Source organism: Taurulus bubalis (assembly GCF_910589615.1).
Source record: "Taurulus bubalis genome assembly, chromosome: 14".
NCBI lineage: Eukaryota > Metazoa > Chordata > Actinopteri > Perciformes > Cottidae > Taurulus > Taurulus bubalis.
In genome coordinates, this window is record NC_136602.1 from 4,973,883 (window position 1) to 4,996,193 (window position 22,311).

General features: G+C 46.2%; 1 protein-coding gene across 1 annotated transcript in view; it reads left to right on the forward strand.

Annotated features, from left to right (window-relative positions):
- gfra1a (gdnf family receptor alpha 1a) overlaps positions 1 to 22,311 on the forward strand; it is a gene marked incomplete at its 3' end in the record, with an annotated part of 79,591 nt that overhangs the window by 6,034 nt on the left and 51,246 nt on the right. Inside the window, exon 4 of the mRNA XM_079230124.1 lies at positions 6,219 to 6,374. Within this exon, the coding sequence (XP_079086250.1) occupies positions 6,219 to 6,374 (156 nt within the window). The remainder of the gene's footprint in view (positions 1 to 6,218; positions 6,375 to 22,311) is intronic.

Below are 22,311 nucleotides of genomic sequence, written 5' to 3' on the forward strand. Positions count from 1 at the left end.
TGAGTTCATTTGAGCTTAGAGGAAGCAGAGAGATGAAATGGCTGCTTTGCTCTTTGCCAGTTGCCCATGTTTATGAATCACTGATCCATGCAGGAGGGAGAAGCACAGAAACAGAGAGCATTATTCTGAGATTCAAGTGGACTGAGAATTACTGCCACACCGTTTGGCCCAGGCTACTGGAAAATCAAAGTGGTGGAGGAAATTGGATGAAAACACACAGCCTGGGTTTCATATTACTGTGTTCATAAACACTGGCTGTTCCATTTCATGTCCCTTTTCAAAAACATGCCGTCTCTTGATCTGCTGCTTCTCGTCCGTCTGCATCCTCTTGTTTTTTCGACACTTTGAATATTTAAAAAGAAGAAGAAGAAGAAGAAGAAGAAGAAAAAAAAAGCCCTCCCCATTTTCAGGAGCGCTCATTTTAAGAGCCGATGGACAACTGAGGTGGTGCTCGAGTTAAAGAAAATAAAAGAACATTTCTACATCTGGGAAAAGAGGGATTTGAACCTCGTGGCATATTGGCAAAAAGATTATTTGACATGATTGCACTTTATTTATACGAACAAAAAAGACTTAGCAGTTTTATTGGGTGAGCAAACTGTCATTTAGGGTGAGAGAAACTTACCTTAAAACCGCCGTTTGTACTTCAAGAACTTCCCAGTAAACACGGCAGTGCGACAGCAAAGACAGAACTTTCTAACTCTCTCCCCTCCGCGTCTCTCTCCCTCGTCCTTACATGTGAAGGGTGTCAAAAAAATGCAACTAATTCTGGACACATTTTGGAGCGTCGGAGCCATTTATCTCCAACTTGTGCATGTTTTAAATTTTCTACAGGCGGCTGTGCGATAATCAGAAACTGTGTTCTCTGGCTTATAACCACTCCCCCTCCATTCCCCTTCCTCTTCCTCGTCGGTGTGTGTCGATGTCTGTTTGACTTAAAATCTCTCCTTAAGCTCTGTCCTCCTCCCAGTTGGCTGGTGCAGCGGCGCTCTGTGCATCACCCACTCACCACTCATAAGCCCCGGTACACCAAAGCTCAATATTGTGTCAAGACTTCAAACACGTCCTCCTCCCCTCCTACAGCTGAAGTCAACCTCCAAGCCGTGGTCGCACACACACACACACGTGTGGCTGTTGCGAGTGTGTGAAACATCTGTAAGTGCGTGGCCCGGCAGCGCTTCAAATCCCCCCCCCACCCCCCCACCTCGGTGCCGACACGCAGGGCTGGGAGGCTGTCAGCACCACTCAGCCCACCACTGGCTGCAGAGGAAGTCACTCTCATTATGAGCTGCCAATGTTCGGAGATAAGAGTGTCTTCCGCTATCGCTTTGTGTGTGTGTGTGTGTGTGTGTGTGTTTATGCGAGAGCGAGATATCGAGAGTCAAGGGAGGGAATGCAGAGGAGTCGCAGAAGTATAGACGGATAATTTATCGTGCTGTATCAGAGAGAGAGAGAGAGAGAGAGATGGAGAGAGAGAGAGACTTAACTTTATTTTTCTTTCCTTTTTTTATCTGGAGTTGGTTGACTGAGCACACTTGCTCTTTTTTTTTTTTTGTGCCAATGCCCGCTTCACGCTTATTCAGTCAAGATGCATTTACAGCTGGGAGTCGCTCTGGATATAAACTACATGCTTTGCCACCAAACAGATTTTGTGTTTTACTCCACAGAAGTTTTGGAAGGAGTGGGCGTTTACCCGCTTTTTCTTCTTCTGTTTTTTTTTCAATCTTTAGCCTCGTGGTGCAGCAACGGGATGGACTGGATCGGGATCGGTCTCTGATCCTGATCCTTAATAAAGGGATCAAGCATTTGACCCGACATGATCAGTCTTTCAATACCTTAAGGTTGTTAAAAAAAATTCCAAAGACACACACACGATGATGATGTTTTACCTTACCGCAAAATTTCAAGAACAGAAAAGTCTCCGTCAGACCAATTTAGTTCCAATTCGCTCACCATTTCTGCCCAGTTGTATCCACTATTATTGTATATTTCTTCACACTGAATGTTGACAACGACATTCATGAATATGCGGCATGCTGATCATAAAAACATCAAGAAAATGAACCCATAAATGACCGTCTCATGCCAGCTCAGTTCCAGGAACAAGCAGAGCAGCCGATGACATCATCAGTTTTCCTGGTCATGCACTTGTGACCTCACCAGCACACCAATAAACCCCTTTTTTGCTTAATTTTTTCCAGGAAGTTGCTCCCTCACCTTTTGTAATCTAAATGACTCAAATCTCTGAAGAAAGCTGCGTCATTAAAATACTTTTTTTTCTTCCTTTTTCCTTTCTCTGCAAGTGGAGTCTGACTCACAGCAGCTTTACCTGACGTTGGATGTTCCCCCACAATGCTTTTCTCTTCCAGCGTCTGAGCCGGTGGACAGTCGAACCGGCTCAGACGCAGCTTCTGTCTTTCGGCTGCTTCTCTTCTCTTCTCTGTTTTATTCCCACGTGCAGTTTTGCAGCAAAAATAGACGGTGAAAATAGTCTTTTGACAGTATGTTGACATCATGGCGACAACGTTACAAGTTTCGATGTCGAACGTGTCACAGGCTTGAAAAATGTTCATATTTTGGTTGCACTCAACGCTACTCGTTTCTGTTTTAAAAGCTACTTTCTGTGTGGGGGAAAAAAAAAACTCTTCATATGTACAACAACTTTTTGTGGAAAAATGCAGTGGCATCTCCCACCTTTCTAAAATAGAAATCGATGACATTCATACTGATGTGAAATGGAACATTCTGGCCATTCGAGAGGAAGCTGAGGCCGATGGAAGTTGTGTTTTACTCTCTCGGCAGTTCGCTGACTCGGCGTGTTTCCCGGCATCCGTCCGTCACGCATCCGGCCCTCGTCCTCCAGAACGTCGTCTGTTTGCGACCGCATTAGATGCAATCTGTCCCACCAGGTCTCACCGTCCTGTCCGGAGTTAGTTCTGTTAAAGACTCCCAAATCCACTGCCGACATCACTGTCCCCGCGCCTCGTCTCCTATGAAGCCTAATCAATACGGCGCCGTGTTAGATTGGAAACTCGAGGCTGCGTCTACAAGAATCTATCGATTTCTCCCCCTCTTTCTCTTTCTCTCTCTCCCTCGCTGTTCCTTCTTTCTTTTCCGCCCCAGTTCTTCCGCTCAGGTCGGGATCAAAGGCTTTATCCTTCAGCAAGGTTTAAGGTGTACAGTTCCAGACCGAGCTTTGTTTTTCTGCTCTGGGAGAAAGAAAGCGTCCTGTTTGTGTTTTTGCTGACCTTGTCTGTGCAGCAAAGTGGACTAATCACGGCTTTCCAAGATAGGTGTGAGTGTATTTTAGTTAAATATCAAGTTTTTTTGTGTGTTTTTTTTTTTTGGGAGGAAAGGCGAGGCTTCGGGGAAACATCTCTCCACGTTGCGGAAGAAAGATTATTCAGATTCAGTCGTATGGCTGTCAGCTTGCATTGTAAACGCACGGTATTATGCAGCAAGGACTAAACCCAGCACCGATTTAATCCAAAAAACCCTCAAGGCAAGGTCAAGAGAAACACCTTCACGTTCCACTTCCTCGTTCCCACCGTGCCTTTTGATGTCCTCCTCATCCAGGCAGCTGCTCGTCGGCCGGCCGCTTAATTTCGCCGCAACCGTTTTGAAACGGGAGCGGTCCAGCTGCGGGCCTTTTTTTTTTTTTTGGCAGAACGATTCCAACAGCGGCCACATCATCAGGTTGCCAGTCCAATCACTTGGCCCTCTGGCGCGCCATGGGCCAAGAAAATCATTTAGTTAAAAGGTGACCACATATGAGTCCCTCTGAGAGGCCTTTGATTGGATGTGAAGTGGAGGGGTGATTCATCATACTTAATAAATGCGGTTGACAGCTCAAATCAGCGGGAGGGGAAGCGCGTGCCAGGTCCGCCTCCACCGCCTGCCGCTTTATGCCGCATGCAAATATGGACAATTAACTCTCTCCGCATACAGACGCCTACGCAGACAAAGTTCTATGCGGAGAGGGACGCACGTGCAGCCAGGTGGGATGAGGAGGATGGACCGGCACAAATACAGACGCTTATACCTCTGGGTTTAAGAGTGAAAACCTTGTTCCTGGTGTGATGGAAACAGTTCTTTTTTACGCAGTGTGATATGCAGAAACCTGGGCAGATGGTGCATAATGGAAGTGGAGCTGTTAATTACCTGTTTTATCAGTGAAACTGAGGAATCTAGACATCGAAAAACAACTTTTCAACCTAGTCTGTTTGCACATTCACACAGTTCTCTCTCTCTCTCCATTGAGTTTAAATGTGACAAATAACTGCGTTTGAGTCAACAGTGACGGAAACATTGTTCCAGTTCATCGCGACGTGTTATAATCACGGCCGGCGGGTCGCGACCGGCCACCGGCAGGTGCGCCAAAGCCTGGGCCCTCGCCTTAAGCCCCTCAAGCCCCCCGCGTCTTAACAGAATTTCACACTCCACCAAAGTAAACCGAGAGCTGGACTGAGCTCTCCTGTTTCCCTCTCTCACCGCTCTGAGTTGTTGAGATGTCTCAGTCCCGTGCCGTAGGTTTGAATCCACCAGAGACGGCGAAATAAGCTCGTAGTAGTGCCGCAATAATTAAGACTTCTTTATCCTTCTTTTTTAAACATTTTTTATGAAGGTAGGTTTGAGTTCATGCCCTCGGTTAAAAGCGAGCGCCATGTTGCGTGTCGTCTTCGTCGCCCCATCTGGTCGTTTTTTTTCCCCCGTCGTTCCTCAAAAGCACTTCATAAAACTTCGGGCCTGGTTTTTACGACCAGACGAAATAAATAAATGCAAATAAATATGTTCGGGCGTTATCTTTTTATACACCGCTCCAGCGGGTTTGGGGTTTAGTCTTTTTTCCGCGAGTGCAACTAGCCTCCAACTATATTTGTGGCCTGCGTAGTGATGTGGTAGTTGCGTGTGTCGTTAATTAATACGCCTCAGCTTTCATTGGAGATGAAAAGCTGTTCCGTGGTCCGGATAGAATCCTTCTTCCTGTTCGTCCTGATTTTGCAATTCCTGCAGAACCTTTTCTTGCTTCCTTGTAGCGCACTCTGGAGGTTCCTCCTGGTCGACCACATCCCCTGTGTTCATGATTGTCAACAGCCACAGTGCATCTGATTAAATCCATTCTCTAACTAACACACACACTCTCTCTTTGGGGAATAATGGCTTCACCCTTCTTCCCCCACTCTCCCCCTTTCTCCCTCTGTGCCTCCTTTTTGGATCGCGGAACAGCAGCATCCCTGAAAAGCCAACACGGCCTTAAACAGTACACACACACACACACACACACACACACACAAACAGCCCCCCTACCCCCCGCTGAGCTCTTGTTCTGTGCCAGTCTCTGTTTGCAGAGATGTTAAATGAGGGCATTGATACATAAATTTGCATTTGTTTCATCCAGAGCCGTCCTCCTAACTAAAAATCTATAACTGCATGCCCCCAATTTGCCAGCCAGCGTTTCGGATGCTTCTATTCTGGGCTCGTTTGTTTTTTTTCTTCCTCGCGTCGGTTCTCGCGTGACGCCAACGTTCAATCGATTCCTGGTCTGTTTGCTCGCTCTCTTCGCATGCCGCTGCGATTTGTGTGCGCTTTGTCGATGTGTAATCTGGCTAAACGCCACCCGAACTCCTCCACCAAGCACACATGCAGCCTTTTTGATTTGAGCGTTCGCGGCGTTCACTGATGTGAAAAGCAGTCGGCTGTCGCGCCGCTCGATGCCGAGCGTGATCTCGGACCGGCTGCGATCGACGCCGACGATCTCCGAGCTTCCTCTTGCTCCGTCTGCTGCAGATGAGAACTATACTCCCTCAGCGGTGTCACAGGCAACAACTCCTCTTTCCTTGTTCTCTTCCTTCCTCAGCGCTCCAAGCTGCTCTTCCAATTCTCTTCCTTTCATGAAACCTTCAGGAAAACCTTGCAAACCTTCCTTCTCCTGTGTGCCCCCCCCCTACCCCCCCACCCCCTTTGTGCTTTTCCCTTTTGCCCACCTGGAAAACACCCCAGAATGCGACTTCTGCCCGTCAGCTGAATGATCTGAATGCTCTCTTTCCGGTTCTTCTTTGACCACCTCCCTCCCCTTTTTTCTGACCTTTGCGTATCCCCTTCTATCCTTTGGAGTCTTGACCTCCCTGTGACCTTTGTGAACCCCGCTGACCTCCCACCTCCCTCCCCTCCCTGATGGCTGTTGGTTGGTGGTCCTGAATGAAGCGCATCTCTTGCAGAGGGTGGGGAACCTTGGAGCGTCTCGGCCTCTTCGGCTCCAGGCAGGGGCCCCGCCCAGGGCAGGCAGCTCGCTCTGGGCCGAGGGAGCCCCTCCTCCACGGACCTTCAGGATCCCAGTAGAAACAGGAGAGCTCATCCCAATTGGGCCATACTGGGTAACGAAATAGAGCTGTGTTTGTGTGTGTGTGTGTGTGTGTGTGTTTGATCGTGCATGATCGTTTTCTTGAGATAAGGTCCTCAGAGTACAGATGTCAGATTGTATCTGCAGCTGAATTTGTACTTTGCCAGTCACCTGCAGTTGGTTTCCTCTGCTATGAACAGGGATAGAAAGAAAGGAAGTAATGATTTCGTACAATTACTGCACAATTAGCTTGTTGGCGATTCATTCTCCAGCTCAAAAGTGGACAAATGTTTAAAACAAAACATGGATTATAGTCCACGGTGCTTCAGAGAGCCACCGCAATAGTAATAATTAACATAATGTATGTTTTTTTGGGGCGTTCTGACTTTTGCTCTCGGCTCATTTCGTTCAGGACTTTCCAAGCGGCGGTTTTACAAACATCATCTGCCTGTTCAGACCCAGAAAACCACCTTTTCTTAGGGTTGTGTCTGGATGAAGCAGACCTACACCGACGTCTTCGGGTGGTCTTGTAATGAAGGTGCCCACCTGCTCCGCGTGAGACGCATAATGTCAGCTTTCCTCTTGATCTGTTGAACTGCTCACGCTGGTTTTAACCTCCTCGGTATCAGATTTAGCCCGTTATAGATTCCGGCTCCCTTGGGGACCGTCTGAGGGGGGTTCTCGGACCGCTGGCCCGTCTGCCTGCCGAGTCGGCTGTGTCAGGGAGGGTTTGACATGTCCTTCAGAAGAGCTTCTACAGCAGATGTGCTTTCTGTTGAAAAACCCTGGAGAAGAGCGGGAGATAGCTGGAATTGGGAGGTTCAGGGGGGGGGGGGGGGAGTAGAAGAAGCAGAGGATGTGTCATATTTTGATATTCCCACTGTGCCATTTTGGCTTATGAATTTCCATTTTAGAGGGCAGTCAGTGTCTGTGACTGCTACATTAGTTTTATGGCCAAAAACAGCTTATTGCAGGGCTGTGGTGGTGCAGAGGAAATATTTCATTTTGCATCACGGCCCGCTGAAAATTTTGCTTTGTGAATGAACTCGGTCATCACTTTGCAATTCACTGGGTTCGTTCAATCCTCGGTGTACATGCGGGTCTAGAAAGTGTGTGTGTGTGTGTGTGTGTGTGTGTGTGTGTGTGTGTGTGTGTGTGTGTGTGTGTGTGCGGACACAGGGATGTGGCACCGTAATAGATTATTTTGTGCAAAGACGTTTTTCACTGTCAAATGCATGTAGAGACAGACACACACAGGCACAAACACACACACACATACCTCTGGCACACACACACACACACAGCACATTTCTGCATGCACAACAGACCAAAGGAGCAAACACAGAAATGCACACTCACTCGGTAACGCACACATTTCCTGCTGGGAGTCTGGCTGTAGGAGGGATTACATCAATGGGGTTGTGAGGGTGAATCATGCTGATCTGTGTGTTCTGACTAACAGCTGAGGGGCAACACACACACCGGCTCCCTGCCTCTTTCCCCTCTGCATTCCAGATTTTCAATTTGCGCATTCAACACTCGACTATGGAAAAAAAAAGAGCGAGACGCACAGACGTGGTGATGGAGTGAGGGGGGGAATATATGGTAAAGGCTTGTGCAATATTTAAATACACAGTGATGTGGTACCTGATTCACCTACTGCCGGCAAAGCAGCTCACGTCTAGCTGGGATTCACTGTAACGTGCTCCCACTGTGCAGAAAGACCAAAGTAAATACGGGAATAAAAAGAGCAGCAGCTTCAGGACGCCGTCACAAAACTGCAACATGGAGTCTGGCAGGTAACCCTGGTTAGATGGACCAGAGAGTAATGATAAGAAATATCAAGTAAATTCATATTGATGGAAACAAACAGATTCACATTTTGACATTTTCTCAAAAAATATTTGAGCTGTTAAACATCCTCTTTACAGGCCGAGCATGGCCGACACGCCTTTTTCCATCAAGTCGACCGGGCGCCGGAGTAGAGCTGCTGGCGTTTTTCGGGTAACGTTAATGCGCGGTCCTCTCGCTGTGCAGGAGGAGTGCTTTGCGACGGGCGACGAAGCTCCATCCTCCTCTTCAGACACCTTTAGTTCGACAAAGTGTTGATGCGTCGCCCTGCCACTCCTCTCCGCCTGTCGCGCCTAGATGTGTGTGTGTGTGTGTGTGTGTGTGTCCTCAGGGATGCTGGCATTCAGATTAATTAAAAACTTCAATCCCTCTGTTCTCAGACAGGAATATGGATTCCACCGAGGGCTTAACTATAAATACTGTTTCCCTCAAAAATTGTCGTTTAATAAGATCCATGGTCCCAGGTAATAATTGTTTGGTACAAAGTCCCACCGAGGATTCGAAGAAGAGTAAACGCACAGACTTCACGCATTGCATTTTAAACACTTTCATGAGCGGCGCTAGTTTCCAGTTGACGGTGAAGCCGAAAACTAAATGGGCCTCTTGTCTCCGATCAGATTTCTCCTCTTTGTTTTTATTGCAAGTATGGTTTTCTGACCTTCTCCATTTACCCAAACGGAGAAAACAGAACCTGCCGAACTGTAAACTCATCCCCTACCAAGAAACGTCCCATTATTCAAGTCTAAACTTTGAGGTGGAGGCCTAATGGGTAAAAAGCTCCTCCTTAAGAAGACAAATGAAGCGTCCGAGGAGCTCATTTTTCCAGGAGGAAAACCAGCTGTTGAACAAAGGGAGAGCAACAGCTCCTCCTTTAAACACAACTGAGTTCAATGTCACAGTGAAACCCATGTCAGTGGAGATCCTCCGACAAAACAATATAGATGGCCTTTTTTTTATGAAATGCACCCTTAGAATGAACATTAAGCATGTTTTACTGGATGAGAAAATCATTTTTATTTCTTGTGAAAGACTCTTGTGAGTCTTGTCAAAACAGACCTATTGGAGAGCATCCTCACCCGGGGCTTTTTTGATTTCCATTTTTTTTCATTTCCATTTTCATTTTCAAGTCGAAAAGCTTCCCTGAAGCCAATAAGTTCAACTTCTCAAGTGAAAGGATGTTTATTTTGTGAGAAAACGCATCGCAGGAAGAGTTTTTCAGTGATCGTGATATGTGAATATTTTTTTAGTGCAATCACCTGTTGCGCTGCGATCGCCGTGACTCCACTACCACCCGGGAACGCGCTTGTCATCGTCTCGCCAGCTCAGGGGATCGGGCCACCGGTCCCGCTGTCTTTTTGGACGAGGCGCCTGAAAGAGAGAGCTTATTTTAAATCTGCATTCTTAGTTGCCCCGAGCGTTCATCCCCTCGTCCCGTTTCTTATGGAACCTTTGCACAATTCTCCCGGCCTTAATACCAAATACCGATGATTAATTAGGAACGTGGGCCTCGAGGTACATGTATTATTCAGCTCTGTAACAGTGTTAAATGTTTTTAAATTTGCATTCTCAAGAAGAAACCTTTTCGCACCTCGCAGGGCAAATATAGAAATAAGATGGAAGTACGTGCAGGCGGAGCGGAGACGTCTGGGTTTGCTGAAACGCAAAAGGTCATTGAGCATCATTGCAACGGTGGCTGTGAGGTATTCCATCTTCCTGCTGTGAAGCATCCAGCGCCGGTCACCAGTCGCGGGTCATAAAGCACACAAAATAAACCATTTGGCTCGTATTGATATGGTTCGTGCATAATTCATGAGACCGAAACGTGTTTCCGCTGAGGAGGCTCTTGGAGCGGGCTGACTGCCTGTTGAAGTCCATGTAATGTATTTTCCCCATCATGTCACGGCGCTATTAAACATATAGCATTATCATCATCACTATCACCATTTTTTTTCTCTTCACTGCAATATATCTACCTTCCATATGTGACACGCTGTCACGAGCCAATTTATCTGCTTCACATGTGCAAAACTGAAACATGAATAGGTGTCGAATTAAACTCGAATTAACTGAAATTATAATGCATCGGCAGCGGACCGAGCTACTTATGTCTCATGTTTACTCACTTGACTCATGGTGTGCAAGAAATGACATCGCCAAAATGCATGCTGGGTAAATGACACCCACACAGGAAGACTTTTCTTGTGCAGGAAGAAGTCTTTTCCTGTGCAGCTAAGTGGGCGGGCTTTACCCATCATGCATTTTGGCGATGTAATTCTTTTCAAACCATGAGTCAACTTCTATCCGTAAGTAGCTCAGACCGCTGTACACATATCTGTGACTGTAAACATTAAATGTTGCTGCCGGCCGAAGAATGACAATAGTCGTTACGGCCGCGCATGTGCCACTAGTATCAAGGGATTCCCCTGGGTCCTAAATCCTGGCATGTTTGGCTCCCTATGTACCAATCAAAACAGCTGCTGGCCAGTTGCGAGCGAGTGGTGAATAACGATGGCGGTCGCGGTCCTTTTCGGCGTCAATAAATGAATGTGTTTATTTGGGAAAAAAATACCGTGATATACCGTGAAACCGCCAGAATCTTACAAAATACCGTGATATTAATTTTTGGCCATACCGCCCAGCCCTACATGAAATCACGGTATAGGGTTCTACCGAAAGCCATGAAAAAAAGACACATTGATTTTATTTAGGGCTTTAAAATCTGCGCAACCAATCGTTCTTCTTGTCCTGTTGGAAGAATGCATATTTAAAGAGGTGCAGAGAAAACCAGAAACAACCCCCGGGCAAAATGTACAAAACAGGGCATGGCCAGTATCGTGACATTCTAATTTATATTTACTCAAGACGCTCCCTACTTTACTCGTCCAAGCAGAGCGGCACATTTTTTGCTGAGGTACCCGTGTACTCGCCACCCCTTCGGGTTTCTGGTGCCGAGCCACAAAATCTTTGCGAAAAATATCGTGCGGGACGTTCGCCCGCCTGCTGGACGCACGCTCGTAAAGAAAGGATAATGACCGAGGGAGCGTTTCAGGAGAGCTGGACATAACACACGGAAAGAGCATTGTGATGATTGGAGCTGGCATGACGATGCCACCTGAAGGGGATGGAGAGCTGTGTGTGTGTGTGTGTTTGTGTGTGTGTGTGCTGCTATTATTCATAGACTGAGACGGACGTGGTGTGAGTGGTTTTAAGGTCAGAGGAGACGGTAAACAGTGAGGCCGGCTGACCCCTGGGGGGTCGACTCACTCTGGGCCTGTCGGACCGGAATGTTGTGTATTTTTTCAGAAAGTCAGAATCGTGTTATGTTGAAACAAAAAAGACGCTGTGACAGAGATGGCGATTAAAGGAAAAGAGACACGGAGATGAGAGAGAGAGAGAGAGAGGGACAGGTGAAAGGGACGTAATGTGCAATAGGAGCTAGCGAGGGGGGGCTGCATAGCCCAAAAGAGCCTGTGTGTGTGTGTGTGTGTGTGTGTGTGTGTGTAGGTGTTTACAGGCGTGAGCGTGAAGTCGGCCGTGTGGCGTGTGCTGCAGAGAGCCAGGCGTCCTGGTGTGAGACTCACAACACTCGGCTGCCGTGCCAGCGGAGCATATCTTTTTAAATCACCGATGTCAACACACACACACACACACACACACACACACACACACACACAGGAGGAACCATAGAGAACGCGACTTAATGCTTTCAACGCTGCTTTCACACAAACATCAGCAGAGATGAAAGTCATTTCACTTTTAATGATCATATCGTGTCTTCAGTGTCAAACTAAATCCCATCAGGGAGAGCATTAAATCAACCCATTGCTAATGGAAGTGCTCCCCTCACATAAACGGTGCACATCAGAGGTCTGTGTCTTGTTGAATTCTGCTTCACAGAGGGTTCGACACTCTAATTGGTTTAAATGAGACAACATGTTCCTAATTCTAAGACTCGGACCGTACATCAGGAGGCATTCCTCCTTCTGAGTGTTTTTAATATACCGTAGCCTGTTTTGAAAAGTCAAATTAGTTTCATCTCGAATGACCCAATCATGGAAGGCCTAGTGCAGTTCTAGTTGTCATACACCAAACTATTGCATGTACTTTATACTCAATTATGTCACTTTTCCAGCTCACAAGGTACTCAAACCTGTTTTTAATTTGCCTTCCTATGTAATCTAAAGTCAAGTTCGAGGTAATGTGAGATGTGTTCGTGTCATGTCAAAAGGCAAAGGTAATCGTAGGGAAATTGTCTTCCAAAATCTGAAGTAGTTCAGATTTCTCAACTCCCTGCATTATTTTTTTCTCTCAAACTCTGTTACGTCCTTGGGTTCGTCCAGTAGCGACGAATGCCAACAACAAACACAGCGAGTTTCTTCTTTTTTTTTTTAGGGTGGACATTTTGCGTCAGCGGTTTCCGAAAAACAACAGAAGGTCCGAGGACTTAAAGAGCTGTTACGCGCGCTGCCAGATTGCTGAAGGGCAGCCTGAGCTGCGTGAGCGAGGAGATAACGATGCAGATATTGGACATTTGGTCCCGCAGTGTGGTCGTTTCGGCTGCGGGACTCTCGACGGCGCTCCTGCAGGATGGTGTTCGCAGTGATATTATTGGATTGGGTTCAGAACCCCTCGAGACCCGGCTGAATATCGGGCCGCGAACGTGTTTTCATTTGGCCGTACGCGGGACTGTGTGGTCCTGGAACGCCAATCAAGTCCATGTTTTTTATGTTTTCAGCTCCCGAGCCGGTTGAGACCAGTTTGAAACCAGCCGTCGATTGTGTCACGGGCCCGGTTTGTAATGTGTGTCAACATCCGCAGACATTCCCTTCATTGGTCAGGGTTAAGTGTGCGAGAGGACTTCACTTTCTTTCTTTGTTTTAGCCGTCAATTATAAATCTGTCCCCATATTTTTAATGAGGTTTTGAGTCAAATATTACGTTTTCCTTTTAACGTGTCAGTTTTGGGGAACTCTGCTGACACTCGGCAAGCCAAACAACAATCTTGAATTATTACTTTAAGTATATATTAATAGTGTGCACTACCTAAAAAAAGTCATTTAGCGCTCTTCTGTTTCCACCTGCTTTAGTTCGACAAAACAGGCTGTTTAGTCGGATTAGAAAAAAAGAAGATATTGGCACGTTTACTTGACGGAAGAATGCTGATGTGTGTGTGTGTGTGTGTACATGCCAGAGACTTAGGCTTGTGTGTGTGTGTGTGTGTGTGTGTGCACTTGACTTTGCGTCTCTGCCAGTGACTCGTCTTGGAATTGCCCTGCAGTGTGTTCCACGAGAAATACAAGTTATGGGTTTTTTTAGAGAGTTAAAGCCAGAGTTGGATTTGCTGCTGTGCAGCTTTGTGTGTGGGGGTGTGAGCGAGCGAGCGAGAGAGAGAGAGAGAGTGTGTGTGTGCGTTACAGCAGGGAAGAGACAGACAGACGGAGAGCGAGCCAGCGAGCGTAGGCTGTGTGCTTAAACTTGGGAGATTTACATGCAAAGCGCTGGTGCTCCTGCATCTTAACTTGGGGAAGTGAAGGTTGAAATGTACTCAGTGCAAATGCGCTTACGACCGGCGAGGAAACCAATTTCGTTTACAAGTGGGAACTCAAAGTAATGTATTCCTACACTCAACCACCCTCCATGTTAAGATGTTTGACTTGTTTTCCCGACTAGAGATTTGCACCCCGGAATAACCAGGACCGCGATATGATAAGTAATATGTTAATTCACCCACAGCTGGTTCGGCTGGTGCACTTTACCAACGGATTTAACATTGAAGTTAAACAGTGACGGCTCTTCAAGTAAAACTGTGTTTTTGTTTTTTTCTACTTCTAAAATGTCCATTGAGTTAAACCGCTCTAGTTTGAAACATATCAGTGTTCTTCAGCACGCAAAGTGCACTTGTCCTCAGGGTTGTAGTGCAGTGATGGAGATAAGAGGAGCGGGACGTGCTCCCGCAGAGAGTAAATGCATTTGGACATATATATATATATATATATATATGGCAACAGTCCATTTGTTGGACACGAGCGGATTCGATCCCGACGGAGTCCGGGGTCGCTTTTGCAATTTGGCTTCACTCTCACGCGGGAACAGAAGCTTCTATAATATTGTAATTTCCAGGCCCCTTAAATGTTTCAGATTAAGGTGAAATGTGCACGGAAGCAGTCGCTTTACGGGCGAGAACAAATGGATTTGAAAGTTAAAAGAGCGAAGTGAGGCATATGTATATATATATATATATATATATATATATATATATATATATATATATATATGTATATGTGTATATGTGTTAATGTTAATGTATTAAGTGGTTTAATAACTACATTTTAGACCAATTGAAGCGGCCTGCTTTAAACTCACACGTTTCAGGGAGTCTGAGTTGATATTAAAGACTGCGTGTGTGTGTGTGTGTGTGTGTGTGTGTGTGTGTGTGTGTGTGTGTGTATTGAATTGGAGTAGCAGCAATTAAATATAAAAACAACAGGGATGAAAGATATATACAATACTACGAATAATAAAGATGTATGCAGTAAAGATTGTATGGGAAAGAGATCTTTAAATTCATCTCTTTTCATTCTGTAAATACATTGAAAGTCTGCTCCTTTTGGAAGTCGTGTATATCTGCACATGAAGGACCCTCGCTGTGTGTATCGACGGCTCCAGCCTCCTTTTCTCACCGTCACCTCTGCTGTCTGCCTCCTTTTCATCCCCTCCTTTTTCACTCTTCCTCCCTCCCTCCCTCCTTCCCCGTGTTGTAGTTGGGATTATGTGCTCAGGCTGCCAGTTACGCCGGGCTCGCCTCGCGCCGCGCTCCCCGGCCTACGGCGTATTTACACGAAGAATTGAATAAGTTGGAGGCAGGTCTGAAACTATTTCTCATTACCATTAGGCTCCGGGAGGGTAATGAATGTGGGGATTGGGTTGTCAAATAGGTGTTAGCAGGGGCCTCTGTGCAAACTGGGTTAAAAAGGAAATGTACCTTCTTATGCATCACATACGTGAAGCGCCGTGCCGTGCATGTTGAAATGCCAGCCAAGGTAAATGTATGTATGTGTATATATAAATATATACTGCATGTATTCATTTTGTTATCCAATTGACTTTGCAGGGATTCATTCAATTAAGTCCAGTTCAGACCAGGGTTAGTTTTTCATTTATTCCAGATTATTAAATGTTGTGTTTTATGCAAGCGTGTATCTAAAGAGTCAACTGATAAGAAACCAGTTGATGAAGCTAAAGCTGGGGCTTGACATTATTCTACTGAGGGAAATAGACCCTGAAACTCTCTCCCCATTCTCACCATATGAAAGCCTAGATCTTCTAAATCTGAACCCTAAATCCGGACGTGGAGAGAGCAGATGCTACCCGGCTCGGCCCGGCTCGGCCCGGCTCGGCCCGGCTGTGACTGCAGCTAATCGTATTGTCTACACAGCAGATCGTAGAGCGGCTCAAGTAGCACCCAGACACGGGTGAAGGTAATTACAGCAAAGCCGGCGTGAAGTCTCACAAGAGCAATTAGTTTGTGTGCCCACGGCTCCGTCTGAAGCCGAGCATCATGGGACTTTAGCCCTTCTCCTCCTCCCGTAGTTTGGTGAAGGCATGTATTGTCCCTCCATCAGCCAGCTGCCGCTTGCGACAGCTGTGAGAGATGTCACCGGCGGCTTCAACGATCATAATTTAACTGGTCGCTGGGAAGAAGAAGAAGAAAAAAGAGCCAGTACATTCACCGCAGACATGTGACACCTTTTATGACGGATGGGAAAGTGATACCCACAAAAAGTAAGAAACAGGTGCAAGTTATAGGGATTGAATTCAACGTTGCCCAAGGTGTCAAGATGGATCGCGGCTGTAAATGTGTATTGTTGTAGAGAGAGAGAGAGAGAGAGAGAGAGAGAGAGAGAGAGAGAGAGAGAGAGCAACGCAATGTCCGCTGTGGCCTCCCGTCCGCGTCCCGCTGCTCCCGTTATTGGCCGTTTTGATTAGTCTTGGAGAGAGGGAAGCCATTAAGAGAGGCTCTCTGTGGGGAGGCCTGGACACCGTGAGCGTGTCTTCTTCATGCATCTGTTCCATGCAGTTTTATAAAAGGCAAGGAAAACACAAATGTCGACACATTTTGGCAATAATGTTTTTAATGCAGCAGAGATGCAAAGATGGCGTTTTCAAGAGAAAATACAAACGGGAGAGTCGATAATGACTTAATGAGAAATTGTCTTGGATTGCAGATCACAAAGCAAGTAAACTAGCTTCTCCTCCTCCGTCTTCTCCTTTTTGTTCTTGTTCTCCTTCACCTCCTTCACCTTCTTCTCCTTCACCTTCTTCTCCGTCACCTTCTTCACCTTCACCTTCTTCTCCTTCACCTTCTTCTTCACCTTCTCCATCTCCTTCTCCTTCACCTTATTATCCTTCTCCTTCACCTTTACCTCCTTCTCCTTCACCTTCTTCTTTACTTCCTTCACTTCCTTCTCCTTCACCTCCTTCTCCTTCTCTGTCGCCTTCTTCTCCTTCACCTTCTTCTCCTCCACCTTCCTCTCCTTCACATCTCCGTCACCTTCTTCTCCTTCACCTTCTAAGTCACCTTCTTCACCTCCTTCTCCTTCACCTTCTTCTCCTTCACATCTCCGTCACCTTCTTCTCCCTCACCTTCTTCACCTCCTTCTCCTTCACCTTCTCCATCTCCTTCTCCTTCACCTTATTATCCTTCTCCTTCACCTCCTTCTCCTTCACCTTCACTTCCTTCTCCTTCACCTCCTTCACCTTCTTCTCCTTCTCCTTCACTTCCTTCTCCTCCACCTCCTTCTTCTCCTTCTCCTTCACCTCCACCTCCTTCACCTCCACCTCCTTCACCTTCTTCTTCTTCTTCTTTACCTTCTTCTCCTTCTCCATCTTTTTATTCTCCTTCTCCTTCACCTCCTTCTCCTTCACCTTCTCCGTCACCTTCTTCTCCTTCACCTTCTTCTCCTTCACCTTCTTCTCCTTCACCTTCACCTTCTCCTTCTCCGTCACCTTCTCCTTCACCTTCTTCTCCTTCACCTTCTCCTTCACCTTCTCCGTCACCTTCTTCTCCTTCTCCTTCATCTTCTCCGTCACCTTATTCTCCTTCACCTTCTTCTCCTTCACCTTCTCCGTCACCTTCTTCTCCTTCTCCTTCATCTTCTCCGTCACCTTATTCTCCTTCACCTTCTTCTCCTTCACCTTCTCCTTCACCTTCACCTTCTCCGTCACCTTCTTCTCCTTCTCCTTCATCTTCTCCGTCACCTTATTCTCCTTCACCTTCTTCTCCTTCACCTTCTCCTTCACCTCCTCCGTCACCTTCTTCTCCTTCTCCTTCTTCTCCTTCACCTTCTCCTTCACCTTCTTCTCCTTCACCTTCTCCGTCACCTTCTTCTCCTTCACCTTCTCCTTCACCTCCTTCTTCACCTTCTCCATCACCTTATTATCCTTCTCCTTCACCCCCTTCACCTTCTCCTTCACCTTCTTCTTCTTCTTCTCCTTCTCCTTCTCCTTCCCCTTATCCTCCATGTCTTAGTTCTCCTTCTGAGTTTTTACAGTTGATTTATACACATATAGGTAGAAGAACAAACTGCCCGTGGTCACAGAGCTCCATATGAAGATCTATACGAGGGAAACAAACGCATTAAGGAAACTAACTCGCCATATTGCACCGGAAAGGGCAACGCAATGCTGCGTCCTTCTGCATATTGTTTTGTCCTCTTAAACATAGAACTTAATGCTGATGGAAAGGAACGTTGATTTCCAGTTTCATTTTGACGACTTATTTAAAAATATGAACATTTGGATCAAAGATTATCTTATTTAGGTCACACTTGCTTTTGGGATATTTATAACAAATCTCTCTATGGATGGATAGCATTTGTACATACAGGTTACGCAATATAATATAAAGACAATGCACAAAAAATACAGTATACAACAAATAGAATAGAATTTTAACATTACATTTAATTAACTAACCAAATGAAACGGTAGACAAAAGATGCATCCAACAAACAAACAGCGGTGTTCCAGTTTATAGTGATTGATTTGGCCAGAGCTCACATTGATAACATAGTGTACATGTTACCCAGATTCATATTGATTAGTAGACTCACTGCTTCCTTGATTGATGTTAAGGGCCTTTCATGACCTTTCATGACCTCTCCATTGACTCGTTTGTCTGCTGATTGCCAGCCGATCTCTTCTCTACGCTCTCATGTCAGCCAGATGATTGCTGGCTCTCCTTCCACACAAGACGAGATGTTCCTACGAGGACCGACCCGTGGCCACGAGTCTGCTTTTCCTCTTTGTTTCCGTCGGGGGGAAGATTCGCCTCTCTGAGAAACCGTGAAAGCTCCTGTTGCTTTTTTCTGGCTTGGAATTGCGATGCGGCTCCAGATATTGAAAGTGAGTGGAGTCTGTCTTCGGGAACGAAGTTAAGAGCATGCGGAGTGAGGCCGGGAGTGTGTTATTGCTTTGTTGCCTGCCTCCTGCCAGAGTAATCAGTTCAGGCGCCGACAGTTGATGTAATCAGCCGGCTGATAGATGGACGGGGGAGGAGCGCGCTTACGTCCGCGTTGGGAAAAGAGCTGTGAATCAGGGAAACGGGTGCAATCTAAAAGGTAGATTCAAACACATAAAACAAACAAACGTGGATTCGCAGACAGTTTAAATGTGCGCACACGCACACGCACGTGCACGTGCACGTGCACATGCACACGCACACGCACGCCGAACCCAACCACCACTCACAATGTCAGTTTTCAGCCACGGACGCGTGGCAGGAATCATGTGTGTGTTGCATCTGCTGCTGGAGACGCTCTGTGTTGGTTTCACACTATTTGTCCTCCTGTCAGGAGCAAACACTTCACTCATCTCTGTGGGGGAGACTCTCCCTCTCTTTCTCTCTCTTTCTCTCTTTCTCTCTCTTTCTCCATCCCTCTCTCTTTCTCCCTCTATCTCTCTTTCTCTATATCTCGCCCCTTTCTCTCTTTCTCTCCCTCTCTATATTTCTCTCTCCCTCTTTCTCTCACCTTCTCTCTCTCTTTCTCCCTCTTTCTCTCTCCCTCTGCCTCTCTTTTTCCTTCTTTCTCTCCCTCTAGCTCTCCCTCTTTCTCCCTCTCCCCTTCTCCCTCTTTCTCTCTCTCCCTCTCTCTCTTTCTCTATATCTCGTCCCTCTCACTCTGCCTCTGCCTCTCTCTCTCTCCTTCTTTCTCTCCCTCTAGCTCCCCCTCTCCCCTTCTCACTCTTTCTCGCTCTCCCTTTCTCTCTCCCTCTATCTCCCCCCCTCTCTCTCTCTCCTTCACTCTCTCCCTCTCTCTCTCCCTCCCTCTCTCACTCCCTCTATCTCCCCCTCTCTCTCTCCCTCCCTCTCTCCCCCTACTCTCTCCCTCCCTATCTCCCTTTCTCTCTCCCTCTATCTCCCTCTCTATTTCTCTCCCTCTTTCTCGCCATCTCACTCTGCCTCTCTCTCTCTCCTTCTTTCTCTCCCTCTTTCTCCATCTCCCCTTCTCACTCTTTCTCTCTCTCCCTTCCTATCTCCCTTTCTCCTTCTTTCTCTCCTCTCTCTCGCTCCCTCTCTCCCTCTCTCTCTTTCCCTCCCTCTCCCTCCCTGTCTCTTTACCTTCCTATCTCTCTCTCCTTCTTTCTCTCCCTCCCTCCCTCTCTCTCTCCCTCCCTCCCTCTCTCTCTCCCCCTCAGGGATGCGGTTGCTGCGGCGACGCCGCTGAGCTCCAGCTCCCATTAGCGTAGCGAGTGATGTGTCACTCTGAAACAAGTAGACGCAAAAGGGTCCCGCGCAGCGGGGGGAAGGATTTAACTGGGACGCAGGAAGTTGGCTCACAGATCTGCTGGGGCCCCTCGGTTAATAACCGTGGCGATGCGTAAAGGTTACATCATTTTATCTGCTGCAATTATGTGTTTGAGTAACTGTGACTCAGAGGGAATTACAGGATAATGGCTTCTCTAACATCCCACGATCATTTTTTGAAGATAAGAGCCGCGTCATCTCCAGAAACCGGGAGGCCCACGCCGTGCGCTGCGTATCCACCGGCCTCAGCAGCTTAGCGGTTCCAGGCCCACTGTGTTCCTTCCACCGGGTCCCAGTTCAGTTCTTTAGATACTGTATAAATACGCTGTTATGTAATCTAGATAGATATTGCAAAGTTTTTATTGGAAAGCCACGTTATTGCCCTCTCGTTGGACTTCTGGTTGAAATTTCCAGAATCGCCGCGTCAGCACTTCTGGTTGTTGCCTTGATGGGAAAAATTAACTGCAGCAGTGTATAGTTGATATTCTGTCCACTGCCTTTTGTATTGTCACGCTTCTTCAGGTGGATTTTTCGTTGAGATGATGTCACGCACAGATTTAGTTAGTTTAGGACGACAGCTTTTTTCTTTAATCGCGGAAGAGTTTAAACTCTAAAGGCCTTTACACACCAGGCCCGTGACGAATAAACGACACAGAAATGCTAAAAACGCCCCGACTATTACGGATACGACTTTTATTGTGAAAGGTCGCACCGTACAGAGTGAAAACGTTCGCCGTCTTGGTTTCGGACTACCGAGCCACTGTGTGGTGGTTTCACGAATGTACCGTTAAAAAAATATCTTTAATATTCAGGTTCTGTGTGAAAGTAGTCATGACACAAACAAATTAACTGCACAACAACAACAAAAAAGAAGAAGACAGCCTCTGGTGTGTGAAAGCCTGAAGCTTTATCTTATCTATTTAGCTGACTCACATAGACAACACACATTATGGTCTCTTTAAAAATGGAATTACAGTGCAGCTCCCTATGGGCACAAAAGCCGTCACTTTAAATGCATCGTACTTTTCATTTGTAATTTGGATGCGTTTGAAATTCATTTCCACCTTAATCCGTCTGTTTATCCCTAAAAAAACAAACTCTTTTCACTTGGTTGGGACCATGAATGAACACTTGAACTGTGAAACAAAGTGATTGGGTTTCTGCTGCCGTCCTCCGGATCGCCTCCAGCACGACGCCCAAAACAGCTGACTCCCCATCTCCTGTTCTTTATCTCAGCTGTCATCTCTTCAAGAAATACTTGTGGCCCCGCAATATTAGCATAAGCCTATTAAAATGGGAAGTATTGGAGGAAAACCATCTCAGGTCTTATAATTACTGTGCCGTCCCAAAAAAAAGCCAGGTGGTTTATTTCACGTAGAAGTGCATATTATTCGCTCGCCTGCTGTGAGGTCAGTGACATTGTGTGACTCCCATCATGCATTGCATTCGGTGCAGCGGCCCTGGCCTTACACGAGCACAGTTGAATATTCATTTTCATATTCAAATGCCTCTTTTTTTTGTGTACTCTCCAGTCGAGGTGTCTGCATCCTTTTAAGCCCCAAGGCATTTTTTAAGATTTAGCTCGAAATAGCATACCCAAACTAAAAAGGGTGTATCTCTGCAACCACGAGGGATATTTGAATAATTTTGGTGTTATAATAAAGGCAACCCTTGTGAGCTTTTGGTCAGATGTGTAAATATTAGTATATATGTTGCTGGCTAAGAGTAAATAAAGATTGAAACACAGAACAAATAGAAGTTCCAGGTCCGCCTATAGAAAAAAGCACTTTCAGGATGATTATCTCCTTGAAATGATGCTTCACTAAGTCCTGAGGCTCTCACACATCATAGCACAATATGTGAACAGTCTCTCTGCACTGTTTTCACTTAAAAAGTGAAGTAGAACAAAGTCAGATTGGGTAAAGTACAGAGAGAATTCAGGCGAGGTTTCCAAAATTTGCATTTCGGCACATTTGCGCAAATTTTCGCGCATCTGTGACATTTGAATTTCTTCATGTAGCAAACCTTATATTTCACTTTCATATGACTTATGGTGTTAAATAAACTTGTATCAGTGTGGATTTACTGGGGGAAATGCATTCTTTCAACAAAAAAAAAAATAAAATTTCAAAATGTGCTGACTCAGCGATTTATGTTGCTGTGTTCTTTGGTTCGTATCTCGGTGACGCTTTGCAGCAGAGGGATTTGGTGAGTAGATTTGGAATCTGTGTGGAATTGTCTTGCTTTTTGCTATTTGTCTTTTTCTGATAGCACCAAGCTACGGGCTGCTAGTTCCGGAAACATGCAGAGTGGGC